The sequence below is a fragment of the Furipterus horrens genome, unplaced genomic scaffold, assembly GCF_987537825.1.
Source record: "Furipterus horrens unplaced genomic scaffold, mFurHor1.1.pri manual_scaffold_12, whole genome shotgun sequence".
Classification (NCBI taxonomy): Eukaryota; Metazoa; Chordata; class Mammalia; order Chiroptera; family Furipteridae; genus Furipterus; species Furipterus horrens.
In genome coordinates, this window is record NW_028327182.1 from 81,891,015 (window position 1) to 81,910,187 (window position 19,173).

At 36.9% G+C, this 19,173-nt stretch overlaps 1 protein-coding gene across 10 annotated transcripts in view; it reads right to left on the reverse strand.

Moving 5' to 3' along the window:
• Positions 1-19,173, reverse strand: part of NRG1 (neuregulin 1) — a 942,869-nt gene that overhangs the window by 84,778 nt on the left and 838,918 nt on the right. For 3 of the 10 annotated variants that reach the window (XM_090258885.1, XM_090258883.1, XM_090258884.1), the window contains exon 1: positions 18,254-18,972. The exons of 5 other annotated variants lie outside the window; for them this stretch is intronic. In XM_090258885.1, the coding sequence (XP_090115011.1) occupies positions 18,254-18,920 (667 nt within the window). In that variant the 5' untranslated portion in view covers positions 18,921-18,972. Of the gene's footprint in view, positions 1-18,253; positions 19,088-19,173 lie in introns of those variants that run through there. 2 more of the 10 variants (XM_090258891.1, XM_090258892.1) reach the window with 2 other exon arrangements.

Here is a 19,173-nt window from a genome sequence, read left to right on the forward strand (position 1 = left end):
AAAATGGAGGTGGCGGGGGTGGATATGAATGAAATAATTCCAAAACTATCCCTGACTGTCCTTACAGCCCTTCTCAGAGGAACAGGTAGAGGGGCAGGAGTGCCCTGAAGAGCTCACTATAGAAGACTGGGGGGAAGTTCTGGATTGTGTCTGGAAGCACGTTCTGTTGGCTCAGAAGCGAATGAATATACAGCTTCTGACCCTTCCTCTCTTCTTGGCCCTCCCACTGGAACACAGTTCCATCTCAAAATACCCTTGTCTCAAAGCCGAAATACACCTGCACTTGATCAAGTGGCCAACGCAGTTCAAGTTTATGCTGGAGTCCTGTGGCACGGTTAGTATAGCAACCCTGACAAGAAAGAGCAATGAACATGCTTAATTAGAAAGAGAAGTCTTTTAAAATCCATGGGAATACATGGTTCCGTAATAGATCAAGTTCAGATGTTTGAAAATTTGATATAAAATTACTCATAATATTAAAGTTTCAACGTTATAAAATTAAATATATATCTGGATATCACTTTGGTAAATATATACACATAATTCCATGGGATAGGAATAAGAGACATCAGACTGCATTATGTGTTCTTTTCTAACCCTCTCTTGTGAATATAAGAATAACAAAAACAATAAACAGTATTTCTAAATGGTGGGCTAGGAAAATCACTATTTTAACACATGCCATAAGGCAAAACTATGGATTTTGAAAACCCTGACCCTCTAAGACCAACCTCAATCTTTTCTACAAAGTAATAAAATATTTTTAAGCCAAATTTTAGGTGAATTGCAATATTTTAAAGAAATCCATTAGAAACCACTCTGTTAACTCAAATGCCAGGACACAGCAGAGAAAAGCTGCTTAACTCCAGGTGCGAGACTCCAATCTGACTTGACTCATCTGATCTACTTCTTTCTGGACACAAGCCCTAGGCTTTAAGCATCCAGAACAATTCAAAATAAATGTAGCTTTCAGCATTCATGGTTATTTTCTTTTTCTGGAGTCCTCGTGAAAGGTTGTCTATATCTTAAAAATGTGGAATTTACTAAGCTATAGAAATCTTTTGCTATTTCCTTTTGGGTCTCCTGGGGAAAGGGTGAGAGGTTGAAGTGGTCCACAGCAAAGAGGAAAGACAAAAACATGTTTGTCAAAGAGATTTAACACCTCTCAGACATTATGAGTGACTCCAAATCAGTGTAAGTGGTAAAAACATCATGTGCTATAAATGCCATATCCTATCTTTTGCTTTCTGCTTTTTCTCCCTATAGTTTTCATATTGTCCCTTTATCAGTCTCATCCTCATCAGGAATGAGAAATGAATAATGGACATCTAGAACAATGTAAATTAAGCAGAATGACAGCAGGAATATTTTGAAGTTTAAGCAGGTAATTTCCCAGAAAGGATGCAGTTTTCAAAACCTCACTTGAGTTTCCATATACACCAGGGGTACACTCTGCCTTTGATACTCTATTTCGTTATAAATATATAAATATCAAGGAATATTAAGGAAATAATTCTATTCTACATAATCCAAAGAAAATTGTTATTAAATGAAAGGGGAAAAAGAAGGGACATTAGTGATGACAGAAGAAGGTGGATCCATACTGATTATAACAACAAGGGCTATTGACATCAATGCGGCTGCTCCTTTTTCTATTTCTCAACTAAAGTCATATGTTTGCTAGAGTCAGAGAAGCAGATAATCTTATTTCCCCAAAACAACAGGAATCTTTTATTTTTAATACTTATCTGAGGATATACTTTATTGATTTTTTAGAGAGAGAGTATGGAAGTGAGAGAAAAAATAAACTGATGTGAGAGAGAAACATCAATAGGTTGCCTCCCATATGCACCCCAACCAGGGATCGAACCCACAACTTTTTGGTGTATGGGACGACACTCCAACCAATTGAGCCTTCTGGCCAGGGCAACAGAAATCTTATAATACAGAAATTAAACAGAAATCTAATGTTTTGCTCTGGAAACTAAAAAATAAAATACGAGAATAATGCTTGGTATAATTAACTATGCCAAATAATGATCTGGGATTGCACTATATCTCTGGCATGCATAAAGCAAGAAACAGTCCCAATGTGCAATGTGCCAGTGTGGGGAAGCTGGTGATCTCGGAGTCTCTCTGACAAGGGCACTCAGTCCCTTAGTTCAGTCCCAGGTGGCACACAGCCAAGAAGGTCGACCCATTCCTGACACTTCCATCACCTACACTCATATTTTTCTGACTAAAACCCATTAGAGATATAAACTGGATTATGTCCATGAGCTCAGATGGAGAAAACACTCTGTTGACAACACAGCACAATAAATCTTAACAGGAAATCCGGCTGGGGCTCTTCCAGGGATTAAATAGTTAAGGAAGGGGGAATGTGGTCCTCAATCAAGACCCTGCATTTCAAAGCAGCAGCATAGAAGTCCCTACTCCCTTCTCACCACCATCATCTGTGGGAACATGTCAGGAGACTCCTCGTAAAATATTCAAAGGTAAATGCATTTGGAACTGATAACCTATTTGAAATAGCCTGACGTGTCAGTCTTCAAAGTCAGTCAGCTAGCTTTAATGGTTAAGGATGACAGAAAATCTTATAAATGATCAAACAAGTCAAGGAAGGAAGAAACAAGCAAATTCTTTCTTGCTTCAGTTAAAACCGTCTTTGTAGCCAAGTACTTACTTACTGCATCTTCGCAGATTCACAGTACTATTGGAAGGAAGGAGAGTTTTAATATGTAATAAGGAAATTACATTTCTCAGTATGCTTTCTTAGGAAATTCCATTTTTCACAAATTCAACTAAATTCAAATTTGTGAGAAGAGTCAGTCTCTGATCTCTGCCCCAAATTCACCTGTGATTTTAAGTCTCTCTGAAAAGGAGTACTCAAAAGTTCACAAAAGTTTATATATTCAATGTGCATAAAGGGGAAGTAAGTAGAATTAAATCCTACTGTTGAAATTCATCTTCTACTTTACACTAATGTTTTGAATACTAAGAAATTTTGGTGCAAAAGTAAAAAACTATTTACAAAGGACATACAAGATCAAGATCAGCCAGCAGGCAAGAAGGGATAGAAATTAGAATTTTTGCATACTGAATAAGTCTAATTCAAATTGGAATGCATCTTTGAATAGAAAATACTAAATATTCTAATCACATCAAAATAGTATACTCAACTTCTTGGTCAAGCCTTTTCTTTGTATACAATGTTTTAATCACTAGGAGTATTTTTATACTTATTTCTACTCTGATTCTAAAAATAATAATTTGCTTAATTGTCTTAAGGGTCACTGCTTGAAATAAACAACTACATAAAGAAATGTTTCTAGCATTACTTATTTACACCTGCAACCGTGCTGTATTTAATACACCTCCTGTATCAATGGCTTGTTTGTGAACAGTCTGAGTAGAAATTATAATGCCTGTTTTTATTTAACAGCTTTGAAAAACTGAATAAATGTACCAAAATATTGATTGCCTCTTTAATCTTGAGATATTCCTTTCTCTAGATCATAGCACATGCATCACTAAAATTACATGGGTGGAAGAGCTACAAATTGAGAATGTTATTATTTAAGAGTCTGCCAAAATCTTATACCCACTTTGGCATATCAGAGTTCATAGTTCGAACCAACTGAATGAACTAACTTGAAGAGTTTAATAAATAGATAGCTTTGTTTGAATGTTCCATAGAAAGAGAAAAAAATGACAATGATCTTGTAAAAATAATATTTTCTACATGCTTTTGGTAATAACTGTATAATTACAAGCTGAGAATTCACACATAACATCACTAACATCAAAGAATTTGAAAAAGCTAAGTAGTATGCTTTGGATATACTACACACAGACTGTGTACTGAAATGGTCTAATTACAAATTCAATATGTAGTTCTGTATATAATTGCCATATCAAAATAAATCTCAGTACATAAGTTACTAGCGTTTATTTAAGAGGATATAGATCACCAAAGAATTTTAATTTGTCAACGACAATGAATAATGTCAATAAAAAGTAAAGTAAAAATGCCTTTAAATTGTCTTCTATCAGGGTAAGAACAATTAATATTACTTAATTATGAGGGTCCATCAGGAACAAGCAATGACCGCTTCCTGGAAATTGGAGCACAAGTCACTTCCTGTCATAAATCTACTGATTTTTACATTACAAAGTATATAAAGACTTAGTAGGACACAATAAATACACATTGAATGCATGATCTTGTCATGCAGAAATTCATTAACTTAACAACCATTAAATGATTAATGTGTGCAAAATCATTTCCTTCCTTCCTTTCCCATATTCAATTAGTTCTGTGGATTTTTTTTTTTTCATAGTCTCTCTTATACATATAGGTTTCCTTCCATTCTCGTCCATTCAGAGTATGATCATCATCATCAGCATTCTGATTATTATTTTGATGTCTGAACCATCAGTTTCTTCTGCTCCGTCCACTTCTTTTAAATGAGGGATGAGAACAGTATCTGGTTCCTGTTTTTTTTATGTGCGTGTTTAAAGGTTGAATAACACATACAATACATTGTGCACACAATGCACATTTAATAAATGCTAGCTATCAACAAATTCCTTCATACCAATGAAACGGGCCTCCTTCCTTTGTGCCTAACATGCCTCTTTTACTCTTGGCTCTACTAATTAATGCCTTCCCCTGCACCTGAAATACCTACACCACCAGAATCACATATTTTTCAATGCCCACCTTGTTTTCTTCATCCCTAAACTGAACTGAGTACCATCTTTCAAGTCTTCCATTAACTGCTCCTTTCTTGATGCAGCCTATGCTGACCAATCTATTTAAAATCACCATGCTTCTCTCCCTCAGCACGTTGTCCACTTTTTAATGGCTATTTTCTCTACACAACTTACCAGCTTCTAAAATGGTGCATGATTTACTTACTTATTATTCTTGTTCTCTTTTCTCCCCTGCTCTCTCCTAGATAAGGTCTGCTAAATAGGCACTCAATCAAGAATATAGAAAAATGGGAAAAATGGAAAAAATGAAGTTCTTCCAGCTCTCAAAAATTATATAATTTATCTAAAGTAGGTTGGTACACTGAAAAAGTACAAAATGGGGTGGCGTCTCCATTTTTTGAACAGTTTCTGTTTCTTACTATGAAAATATGTATGACCCAATTATTTCACATTTCTGTATCTTGGTTTCCTCAGGAGTAAAGAAAAATATTTGGAGCAGCTTATCTGTAAGAGTCTCTAAATCTTTAAAATGTTAATGGTTCTGCTGTGATCCTGTTCAATACAATTTATATACTTCCAAATCACTGCTATCTCATCATGGATGGCACCGATCATCACATTAAATAAATTATTGACTACATCTGGATAACGAGCAGATGTTTGCTTTGCTAACGTGACGGCATTATGGAGTCCAAAGCTTCTGCAATTGTTTTTCAACAACTACGGGGAGTTCACTGTCTCCTTGAGGACCTGACCTGCACACCATTTTATGACAGAGTGAAAAGTCACATCAGTAACCTTAAACGTGCATGCATATGACTGTCCACAGCAATATCAAGAGATGGCCCGTGGCTGGCGAAGGTGAAGACAGCATTGTCTCTCTCTCAAACCACCCAAACCATGCAGTTCTATTTCCGGCTGATCACTGGACTGATGGTTATACATCTCAGCTCTCCTAATTCCTGACAACAACGCAGATATGACGGCAACACAAATCACACAGAGGGATAAACCACGTGAACGAACCAAACCAAAATGGTTGACTATCCATATAACTTGCCAATATGTCCACTGAAACCCCTCCTCTCTTCAAGCCTGTTATAGCAAGAGCGAGATATCCATTTGGAATTCAATGAAAGGCAATGTAATTTTAAAGCTGCATGGTAATGATAGCTCCTGCTTATACAGTGCTCACGTGCCAGTGCTCTATATACGTTTACTCATTTGATCCTCATTATAACCTAACGAGGGAGGTGCAGTTATTGCCACCATTGCACAGACAAGAAAACTAGGGCATAGATAGTTTATATAACTTGTAATATCACATGGCCAGAGACAGCTTGGATTTGAACCCACTTGATCCAGTTCCAAACTGTGTGCTCTTAATCACTACACTATCATGAAATAAAATTCCTTGTAGCCTAAAGTCTCTTTTACCCCATGATGCAATCTTTTTCAGCAGAAATCTATATAAACATGGAGATATATCTGTCTATATGATAATGCTACGTTATACAGGCTTCACAAATCATGTATTAAAGGGCCAAGAATCATGTCTCAATGAAGTTTGTAATAGCTGAACTCTGTATTGAATTCCTCCAAATTAAAATTCCAGAAATGTAAGATATGGTTTCAGACAATTTTCTTCCTTCCTATGCTGCCATAAGCAAGTCACTCTTGGTGCGCCTCAATTTCTCTTCCAAAGATAGGTAAATGGGGCACCTACTCCATAGAAAATATTTTCTAGGCACTGCACAAGGCAACAAAAAGAATCAGCTGTAATCTAGGCCTCAAGATATTTTCAGTCTTGTATGAGTAATAAGCAAGTGTCCAATTAAGAACACCCTGAGTGAGAATGCGGGAAGTACTTAATGAGAAACAAACAACATGCTCTGGGGCCCTAGAGGAAGAAGGGTCCACATATGATATAGAAGTTTCCTGTGAGAAACTATGATCAATGTCCGAAAACTATAGTTTGTTAAGTCTTGTCTAGTTTTGAGGTCTGAGCAGAACTTGGGAAGGAAGAAATTGTGGGAAAAGAATACTTTTGGTAGAAGCAATAGAATAAGCAAAACAATTGAGGAGAGAAATAAAATAATATTCCAGGTAGAGCGCCATTTGGCGAGAACATGATCCATATGGTTTGGGGAGGAGGACAGCTGGAGCTGAGCTAGAAAGTTTGGTGTTCTGCTGCGTCGGGGCCTTAAGTAACAGAGAAGAGTTTATGAGACATTGTAAGTCCTATACTATTCTAAATGTTGGCTATGGTGGACTCAAGAAATGAAAATGAAATAAAACTAATTTCTGTTTTGTGAGTCATGATTTCTCAAATCAATTTTGCAATAGATCCAATAAAGCATTTCGACTAACTTTGTAGAGTTCATATGTTCAAAAACTAATTTCTTATTAGATACTATGATCAATGTCCAAAGAGTCTGAAGATTTACTACCCTCCATTGTACATATTACGAAGGGAACAACAAGGGAACAAATAAAACATCTGGGAGTTAGACTCAGGCCCTCTAAATCTGAGCACTAAGAGAACAAAGTCATTATTCTTCCTCTTCATCTGTCATTCATGTCTCTTCCTGGACGCTGCTGAGCCAGGACACAGGAAGAGTCAGGTTTGACAAGCAAAATATATGGCACCAAAACTTATGCATTTTCTCAAGGAGAGAACCTTAGTCAGAGACACTTTACCATTTATATAAAGGTTTAACCTGCTTAAAACTTGATTTACAAACCCCACAGGATATCAGAACTGTAAATAAGAGGAATGGAAAAAACTTACAAAGTGACTTCATAGATGAAAGCATGGAATACATAAAAATATCATCAAAATTATCTCTATGTGACCTCTGGTAAGAAATTTAACATCTTAGAGCCTGTTTCTCTGTGCGAAAAGATTGGTTTTAAATTGTCTCTCTGTTGTCTTAAAGCTCTAAAATTCTAATTTTGATTATGAAATAACCCAGCTTACATTCAAAATATTTTGGGTCTGGAGTTAGAATTTCTAATACAATTTATTATGTCCTAATACGATCACAATATTCAAGAAAATTATGACTCACTATGTCCTCAAGACATCACAGTAGTCAACATTATGAAGATCCTATAATCAATAAATCCCATTTAACAAGTAACATTGGTTATTAAAAGATTTTGATCCAAAATAAACAAAATTAAAGTTTCAAGGTGACAAATAATAGCTATTTAGAAAAAATTAGCCATCTAGAATGCCTAATTTCCCAAGGATTCTTAGAAGCCCAGGATTTACTACATTGATACCAATGCTTTTATATTTGGTTTACTGCATAGGCGGGGGATATATAGGTTATTGGCAATGGTACTTCAGTTTCCAGAGAAGGAAAACTCTGACTCCAAAAAACCTCCGCTGCCTTGCGGCATACCTCTTCAGGGGAAAGGCTAAGGGAGTAAACCCCGACAGAAAATCCGGAGCTGGAGTCCCTAAGGCGGTTTGACATTGTAGTCAACACCGGCAACTCCTGCGGCGCACCTGAAGCCAAGCTGTATTGACTCCGTCTTTCCCTTGGACCCTTCAGCTGCGAAGAGAGGGGGGGTCTGCTGCATGGGCAACAGCAGACCCTCCATATCACCCTGCCCAGGCTCTGTAGCTTCAGCTTCACTGGAGAGGACACTCCAGCAACATCGCAAGATGTCGATTCAACACGGGAGGAGACAGATACCGTGTCACTCCCGAGTCGGACTGCACAGCCATTCTCGGCAGTGCAGATAGACTCTTAAGAAGCTACACCATCGTCTCTCGAGACGGACGGCTGCCGACGACGACGACTTCAGTTTCCAGAGTGCAGATCAGCTAAAATCACAGTCATATGAAACTGAACTTCCTGGTCAGGGGTTACTTTAAATATCTCCCTGTTGTCACAGAAGTAGAAAAATGAAAAGACTTTAGTAATTATTTTATATAATGGTTTTGTTTTCTACATAAATCAAAGTTTCAGAGATTACATGATATTGTTTTTTCTCCTCTCTTTGAAAGAGCGTGAGTTGTGCATTGGGAAAACAATTGTAAAAATCCAGCTTGCTTTAAGGATGATAGTGAAGAGAGATCAGAGTTGTAATGTGAAATGCTGCCACTGATCGTTCTTCAGATTTGCTTTGTAGGCAATACTTAGCGTCATGTGACAATCAATGGTTACTGATCCCTTTTGCTCCCAGAAGAGCAAGCAATTATGACCCAGGAAGCTCCACCAAGGGATTGCAAACAAATGCTAACAAGATTTCAATTTCACTGTCCTTAGATCATTCCATTTATTTATGGAGCTTTTATCGCATGACACAAACATACTTTATAGAACAAATACTTCCTGCTACTTAGCAAAGGAAGAGGCAACATTGAAAGTCATCACAACGATCATGGTCAAGTCTGTGGTGAAGGTCTCACTCACTCTCTCCCCAACCCAGCTGGTGAAAAACCACGGTCTGGGCCATCCATCCGCTCCATAACCTTTGATGCTCCTGGATACTGGCATCAGGAAAGGGTGGGAGAACTGAGAGGGAACCTGCCGTGACATCACTGGAGAAGGAGTAATAGTGGGGTACAAAATAGCAGACTAATGGAGAAAAGTAACTGTGGGGCTGCAAGTAAGAAAGAACAAAGGAAGGGTGAAGGGAGGAAAATTGGATAAATAAAATTCTATCCGTATCTGACACCAACTCAGGCACCAAAGTTAAGACTTGAGAGTTGTAATGTCATTTGTTTGCGTATAAATTAAGTTTTCTCTCTAGGGGCAACTATCATTGTCGTCAGTGTTGCAATCTTCTTCCTTCCAAATGCATATAAATATGTAAATATTTGGTTTCATTTTAAATTATGAGTTTCCAAATTAACATGAGTGTTAGAGGAGACTTTTTAATAGAGGATTACATGAGAATGAAATTCTGTACCAACTTCTGCTAAAAATAGAGTTCATAAATCCCTCCTTTGCCTGGGAAGACAGAACCTCCAGTGAATAGCATTGGACACTACAGTAAATCAAGCTTCATCTTGCTGTAAAATATTTTTGATGAAAAATTAAAACATGTTTTAGCTCTGGAAGATTTCCATTATAGTTCATCAAGTTTTATTGGGTCTAGCAGCTTATTTCCACTGCACAGTCAGGAAAGTCTATAACCAGGTAAAATCTGCCCTCGATTGTCATCGAATATTCTCCCCTTAGAAGTGTCTGCCTTGTTGCTCCAATAATGAGTCAGAGTTCAATTTCTTCAGTAGATCTATTATACGTGAATTAGTAAGAAGCAAGATTCTCAAAGCACATTTCTAGTTCTATGTTAAAGAATAAATAAAACCATGTATTATGCTGATTACTATACTTTTTTGTAAATGACAAGCTCTAACAAATTTCAGCCCTATGCAAGAAAAGTCATGAGGTGCCCAACCAAAATATCAAAGTCCCTTTTATCCAGAACAGCACTGCTTTTCTTCTTTTGTAGAATTGTGACCAATAATTCAATCAATAATATTTCAAGTTTATTGTAACTGAATTTCCAGTATATATTTAAGGTATACAGTAGTCCCTTGCTATATTGCGGTTCACTTATCGCGGCCTCACTGTATCGCGGAATTTTAAAAAATATTATATTTAATTATTTACTGCAGATTTTTCGCTGTATCACGGGATTTTGCGGTACTGTATACGTATGCTGTTAAAGTTACATAGGTTTAAGAGTGTAGAATAAATGTAAGGTTCCTACTTTGTGGGGGTGTCTGGAACATAATACTCGCGATAAGTGAGGGAATACTGTAATTATTCTCTACTTATATAACAATTTTTTCTCTTCTACTTTTTATAAGCTCTAACAATTAGATATAGGGCTAGAGTTTTGTTTTTGTTTTTAAATTTACCGAAAAACAACCTTTTCTTCTATACTTTAATTTTATTTACTCAATTTTATTTATTAAGTAATCATCATTTCCCCTTTTATTTGGGATATTATTTGTATGATATTTATGTATATATAGTATTTTTAACAAAATTAAAAACTTCTATGTTTAATTTGACTCATATAAATTATTCTGTGTAAATTACTATTTCCATGGGCTTTGTGAAATGCTGAAAACAGCTTAATTCCTAGGTTTTGGATCAGGAAATCACAGTTTGAAACACTGACAAGAGTCAGGTGAACATAATTTTCATTCAGACCAAAAAGGATAAATGATCTTTTAAGCTCAACTCTTCTGATGCACTACATCTAAACTGTATGAATTCCTTTACATTATCCCAATCTTGCCATAGAATGTACTTCCTTGACCAACAGAATTTTAGCTACTACCTGTCTTTTCTTGTCTTACAAGTTTTCTCATCATTCTTCCAGTAAAAAGGACCCTTCCGCCGTGACTTTTGGATATTACCCAAAGAGTAATAATCTATGTATTCTAGCCAATTTTTATGGGGGAAATAGCTCTTTTTATGGCAGTAGGGTTTAAGAAATTAGTAAAGTTCTATATTATTCTAAGAAATAACAAATTAATTCAGCCACTAAGACTGCCTACGATTTATTCTTCACAATGTCAGCATTTATGAAAACTGATATACATGAACTCTCATAAGAAGGGAAGGAAAAGAGGAAGTTAGTATTTGTCCTAATATCAGGTATTTTTCTCACTACAGTAACTTATTTAGTTCTTAACACAATCTCATCAAAGTTTTAGGTATTAACATCCCCATTTGTTTGGATGTTAGAAACTAAATCTCCAGTGGTAAAGTGGTCTGCTCAAAGTCACATAGCTTACATGTGGTAGAATTGGGATTTGACATCAAGTTTTCAGTATAATTTCCACTTCATCATGATGCCTCTTCAATTCTTACCTTTCTTCTAACTTTTTCATAAGTTTTCCCAAACTCCCAAATTTAATTTCCCAAATTTTAATACAAACTGCTCTGTCAAGATCAAAGGAAGGAAAGAATAAAGTAGAGTCACAGAATGAGGGAGAAAATTGATACTAGTTTCATATTTGCTATGTTTTAGTTCTAGACTTGGTGTTCTTCAATATCTCATTTATTTCTCCAAACAACCCCAACAAATATGTACTACTATTCTCATATATAAGTGAGAAAACAGATTCAGAACAATGATATAACTTGAAGAATGGCACACACACACACGTTTTTCTCTGTACACATATATCTATGATAAAGTTTAACTTACAAAGTAGGCACAGGAAAAGATTAACACCAATAACTAATAATAAAATAAAACAATTATAACAATATACTATTATAAGTTATATGAATGTGGTCTCTCTGATAACCAATCCAATAACTGTGTCAGCTACTTAGTGACTAGCAGGAGGAGAGCATATACAGTGTGGCTACACTGGACAAAGGGATGGTTCACGTCCCAGGGTGGGATTTGATCATGCCACTCAGAGTTGCAAACAATTTAAAACTTATGAATTGTTTATTTCTGGAATTTTCCATTTAATATTTTTAGACCACAGGTGACCATAAGTAACTGAAATGGTTAAAAGCCAAATGGCAGATAAGGGGGGCCTACCGTACTATTTGAATATAAATGCTAGAAAAAGTCTGGAAAAGAAAAACATGTAGCAAAGGAAAGGGTTATTTTGGTCTGGGTATTAGAACGAACACTAACTAGCTGTAATGACCTTGGGTAAGTCACTTCACATTTCCAGATATGAATGTCCTCCCTTTGGAAGTTACTCAGGAAATCTCTACAAAGTTCAATAAATAAAATCCTATGATTATAGAATTTCAACATATAAAATTCTGTGGTCATAGAATGTCAATTTTATCACTGAGAAATAACCTTGGAATGCTCACACACACACACACACACACACACACACGTGATTAAATTCACTGCAGTAAAGGCTGCAACAAAATTAAGATGATGAGGGTTAACTTCATTTCTATTCAATCACTTCTCATGTGAATGATACATGAACCCAAGTTTTTATTCAGTGTCAGAACTAAATAACTTACTGGCAGAATCAAGCTTTTATCTGGACAGTGGGACTAAAATTTCTTGGGAATATTTTAGTATTTTTGTTCTGTAAGCCAAAAGAATAAACAGAAAATGTGAAAAAATAAAACTGAAAATATTTACAGCTACCAGCTTTCTAGAATCTGAAAATAATCTGATAATCTTTACATGCTAATAGAAATACGTATACGTTTTCCACTTAAGAGGCCGCACCTAAAGAACCAGACTGATATTACTTTTTCAACCACTCCAACGGTTTCTTCAAATAGTGCCGCATAGTCCAAACATGAATCAACCAAAGCTACCAAACTTCTTGGGAGCAGAGTTGAGATTCATGTCATTTTAAGGTGCAGGACGTTGCTATCAAGTCTTCAGTGTTCAACAATACTAGAAGAGGAACATACCAGGGGAGGCACAGGGGTGGCAGTCAATATGTGAATAAAATGAAGGTAAAAAGAAGAAATTGAATTTAGAGAGGACATGCTTAGGAAAATAAAGAAGTAATTCAAATTGGGTTGTGCAACTAAGTTCTTAAAATCTATTAGAACATAAGCTCTATGAGGGCAGGTCTTCTGTTTTCATTGTCATATAACCAGTCTCGACCTGTGCCTGGCACATAGAAGGTAATAAATATATATTCATTAATTGAAAAAGAGGAAATAATAGATGAGAATCACTGACATGAAAAAATAATAAAAATGGAAACTGAACATGAAAGTAGACATGGCATAGTTTATGGTTTACGAGAAAATCCAATAGATTCAGTTGACAAGAGTTATATTCTTAATTCTTAGAGGTTTCTAGCTTAACTTTATACAAGTCATAACTTTTTATGCCTCTGTTTCTCAATTTACAAATTATCTGTTCCTTCATGCTTTAACATGATATTATGAGGTATTATCAAAAGGAAAAAGGAAGTAAGGAGGAACAAAGATGTATGATTTGGGGCAAGGGTTTTCTCGAAATGCAGAAATGCTGGTTTGTACAAACATGTAAAGGAGTCAGCCGAGAAACTGGCATGAAGCATACTAAGAAAAAGAAAAGGGACAGATAAAGAAGAGGAACTAAAGTTTGAATTTATTGTACCAGTAACTAACTATTATACCATTCATTGGCTGCAGGCATTTATTTTGCATGTGTCTTCGCAATATGTGTAAATGTCATTTGGTATTAAAAAACAATAGAGTTACGTGAAAGAAAAGACAGGTGAAGATGCTTTGATATCTCAGAATGTAATGAAATACTGATACATAAAGTCAATACGGCTGAATTAGAAAATAAGAAACATTTGATAGGATTGAGAGGGTGGGCGGGGAGAAGAAGGAAAAAACTGACCTGGGATCATAAAGGAACAAGAAGACCAATCAAAATGGGATGTGCAGGGAAGAGGTGAGCCATTGAGCCATCTGCTACATGGCAGACAATAGTTCATCCTAGAAAACCAAGCTGTTTTCTAAAGCAAACTGAACATTCTATAGATGGTCAAAGAGAAAGGGAAAAAGGCCACTACTACTGAAAATTTAATGAGTGCAAAACAAGAAGGCGGAAAGAAAATTTAATTTGCTTGACTACTGGAAGTACTTCCCTGTTGGTCAGATACCACTTAAACTAGCAGAGTTCGTCTCTAGCTCTAACCCTAGAACAGGGCAAAGAAGAGAGAAGCTGGGTCACCTACTCTGTCTCCTACTTCTGAGATATCACTAAACCTTACAGAGTTTGTCAATTTTAGTAAAAGGATTTCACTAACTCTTTCAGAGTCTGGATTGCCTCATCCATAAATTTATAAAGTAATGTGGTTCAAACTGGGGATCTTTCAGTTTCTTCCAGTTTGTAATATTTTATGCTTTAAATAAGTATGGTCCAAGTAGAGTAAAGTTATCATTCTGAAATACCTACAAGTACAGTTGCAAGGATCTAGAAGTATCTATTGTGCCAAAGATGAATGCTATTTTAAATGGAAGGGAAGGAACCCTTTGGTATATTAAATGAATCATGTTGAGCTTTGCAAATGGTAGTGCTTCATACTGTCACTGTGGTAACAATGGTTTGCCATGCAACCCAATACAAAGATTTAATTAAGATAAAGCAAACAAATTTGGCGTAAGATGAAATACTAATACATTCTTGCAACCAAGAGTCTGTTTTCAAGCAGGCTGTACCATACAGAAATACAATTTTTTTCAAGATGCCACTGCGGCTTCCCGGCTACAATTTAAATAATCAGCTCTTTTTATAGTAATCTAAGTTTGCAATCTCCCAGAGTTAGTTCTTTCCACATAAATAGAGGCCAAGAAAAATTTAAAAGCCCAGACAAAATAATTGTACAAATTAATGTTTCAAGAGTTATGTGACTTAATGAAAAAAAAAAACAACTTAACTTCTATCAAGGTGATATTATTAATTAGTGCATTAGTGAAAAACCACTAATCACACACAGAAAAACTTAAGAATTTTATATACATATGTGTATATATATATATATATATATATATATATATATATTCCAGTCCTGTATTAATTTCTTAAGATCTATATGTATGCATAGATTAATATAATAAAAACATGAAATTATATTGCCCTATTAAAGAAATATCCACTTTAGAAAATCTGGTATAGCCACTGTATCTACGGGCGATTTAAAATGCTATATTTTGCCTTTTATTATAATAAAGACAAAGGATATTTTAATCTTAAAGGAGTCAGGGAGGAAGGGAGTAGTTCTAGTATTTATCAAATAAAACCCTAATGCTAATAGGTAGAATGGTTTGGGAAATAACAAAGCAGACACAATTACTAGGATTGTCTCTCCTCCACTCTCCAGCTCCAATAGGTAGAATGGTTTGGGAAATAACAAAGCAGACACAATTACTAGGATTGTCTCTCCTCCACTCTCCAGGCTCCAGGATAAAGAAGAATCAATTAGCCCTCAACAGACTATGACCTTGAAGGTTACAGCTCTGTGCATAATATGCTGAATATGCTGAGACAGATAGAAAAGGGAGACCAAAGTCCTGGAACCAATGAAGAGCATGTTTCGGGCATGATAATGTCATTTTAAAGATGCTTAGTTCATGCCAGAAACATGCATGATGAAAGAAAAGCTCCAGTTCTTTCTGTGACTAAGCAATACTTTTCTCAGTTGAAAAGAAAAAAAGTGAGATTACAAAATGACAAAACTCAGTTTCAAGCCTTTTTTTTTGCTTTCCTTTAGTTAATGATGACAAGCTTTTTAAACAATAAAAGCAGCCACTTATGAGTGTCTGCAAGCAAAGCTCCAAGGACTACCCTTCTCAAAAAAAAAAAAAAAAAAAAGAGACACAATTTTATTTTTTGAAGGGGGAATACTAGTAATTTTGTTGTTTTTAGGCACTAATTAAAAAAAAAATTAACACAGAGTTTCCCCACACAGGAAACTACAGGCTGTACAGTGTTAACCCACCACCCAGTCCTAACTTTTCAGGAGAAAACTATTTCCCAGACTGCTTTTCCACGCTTATTTCCAATGCGCTTCTGAGGGCTGCAGCTCTGCACTGGCCAGCACTGGTCACTGTGATGCTTTTAGGCAGCAGTAAATCTTTCTCACTCAATGCAAATGCTAGACAATCAATGCCCTGGCTTGGGGAAAAAAAAATTTTTTTTTAAAGACACTCTATGGAATGTATAATCTATTAAAACACCTAATAGAAGAATTTGCCTTAAAAAACAATTCTTCAGAAAGTCAACACATACTTTTTGATATGGTCCCAGAACAGGAAAATATGCTGAATGTTCCTTTGTTTATTTTTCTTAGAGGACAAAATTATAAAATTTAGCTGACAAGTTTTCCCAAAGTGTCCTCTTTCTCTTTCGGGACAACTAACCCTATTCAGCCATATTTTCAGTAAAGACAGGTTTAAAACACTAAAGACAAAGAAGTAACCTTGTCTGCATGGTGAATTTTGCTTCTCCTTGCAGGATCTGTACTTGCTTTTTATAGCCTGTCATTTCATCTGGGTATTATTTCCCGGTCACTTTGCCAGGTGGAAAGAGGCAGTGAATGCAGTGATGTCTGTCAGACCTTTAATGATGCTTCAGGGACTTGATAAAGATACAAAGCAGTGTCTGAAGAAGGGAGCTTCTTCCCTAATTACACCTGAAAAACAAGCTTCATTTTTTTTTTTTTTTTGAAACCTTTGCCACGGAAACTGGTGCCTATGAAACAATTTTGAATCACAGGCAGAAATCAAGTTTTCCTGTGTTTCTATAAACACATGGCTCTACCTCATCCTGAACATAATGTCTGGAAGAGATATTCTTTATTCTTCATTACCATCTAGAGGGAAAACTGAAGGGAGTATTCCATCACTGAATCCTTACCATCAACTCACCTTTAATTCTAAGAGATTTTACACACATTACTGAGAACCAACTTCTCTGATCTTTCACGTTTTTCTACTAAGGAAAAATTCATCAATGGTAAATAGTGGTAGAAGACAGAGAAACAAAAGTTAATTACAAACATTTTTTTTTTAAGCTATCAACTCCTCCCTTCTATACTGATGTTTAGAATACTCTGACTAGTCATGGCTTCATCCTTGTCAACTTTCCATGACAAAGCATTGCAATGACCCAGTCAGTGCAAACAGCAGCACACTGTTCTGTACTGTTTTAAAAGCATGGGCTCTTCCCTCACAGGTTATTAAGCTGGGCTGCTGCAATCTGACAGGCCAATGACCCATGCTTAAAAAAAAAAAAAAGATGTACCTTACTAATGGATCTTGTACTTTTTAATGACCGCCAAGGAAGCTACTTAAACATTTGATTACAGAAGACAAGACTAGCCTGGGAAAATCCTTTCATGCAGAATTGTTCAGAGACTTAAATAAAATAAGGCTGCCCCTAAGAAGTGCCCAGTAACCGAAACTACAATCTGGGCAGGACACCGATCATCTGATGCTGGTGAGAGGGGAGCACGTGAGTGTCTAAAGACTTGATGCAGTGTCAGGAAGAACCATTTCAAATACAAACGTGGGAAGAAGTGGTTAAGGGAGCAGGGAAAAGAGATGGAGAGAGAGCGCAGGCAGATGAGGATGACTGGGAGGCACAGGGAGACTGAAAGGTGAAGAAAGGTAACAGGAAGATTATATGAGGAAAAGAGACAAAATCATACTCGTTGCTATAAGGAAGCCACACTTGATATAAAAAAATTAATGATGATCTCATGATATTTTAATTTCAAAAAGTGTTAGAAATAAATCAAATTTAACTTAAATTCAAGCATGACTCAAAGACACTGAAGTTTTGGGCCCTCCACCCCAGACTGAGCAACCTGGCCAAAAGCAGTTGTTACAGAGCACTGAAATATACCAGCACTTTGCAAGGTCTTTTTACTCATCTCTTCACCGCCAACCCAAGCATCCCAGTCACATGATATGCTTAAACAAAACCATGCACTTAAAACACCAGAAGGAAAGAAAACAGCTACATTGCTCTGGAGAACACGTTTTAGGACTTTGAGCCCACCCCTGGCTGTTACTCATCATCATCTCTCTCTCTCTCTACTTACAAAGTTTAGGAGCAGTTTGGAGATTAGTTTCTGTTGTTTGTGGCTGAGTTGCTGACTTGGGTGTTCTCACCTCAGGGTTCCGAGTGGGCGAAGGGAAGGGCGGTGCAGTGGGTGGCAGGAAAGAAAAAGTGAAACCACGATTCTTCGGGGTCGATACTGCTGAAGGTTCAGAGGGCACGACAGTATTGCCAACTTGCCCTGTCACTTGAACCTCATTTTCAGATTGAGCCCTAGAGACAGGTGAAGTATATGCCTCAGATGATACCCACACAGCTGAGGCAGCAGTTGGATCCAGAGAAATAATAGGGTCCTGGCCTAATCCCCCAGGGTCAAGGTGAGTAGGAGTATCATACTCAAATATCTTGTCCACAAATACCCACTTGAGGCCGGCAATGCAGAGGCAGAGGCTGACCAGGCAGGCCAGAATGGGGACAATGCAGATCTTCTCGGAGTTGAGACAACCTCTCAGGCGCTCGGCTTCCAGGCAGACGCAGCAGGGAACTGCCAGGCCCACGAGTCCGGGGGTTCTCCCATCTTCAGTCTGGGTCTCTGGCATGTCTTCTGCTGCCGGAAGCCCATCAAGAGATGGGTCTGCACTCAGCTGAGTGGAGGGGCTGGAGGACCTCTCAGCAGCCCCCTCAGACATGTCTGGGGAATAGATCTCCATCGGCTCACCTCCAGAACGTCTGGCCTCTCTCACGGTCCATTACCATGCAGAGCCCCCCCCAACCAAATGATACAGCATCTTACAGGGGGAAATCAATAAGTCGTCCAAGTCCAAGGCCATTATCAAAAGCAAGAGGAGTTCAGGAGGAAAGAAGAAAAAGAAAAAAGCCTCTAGCAACTACCAAATAAAAGTATATAGTAATTCTTGACTGCTGCTTTGGGGTCACTTTTGCAGTTCTTTTAAATGCTTCTCT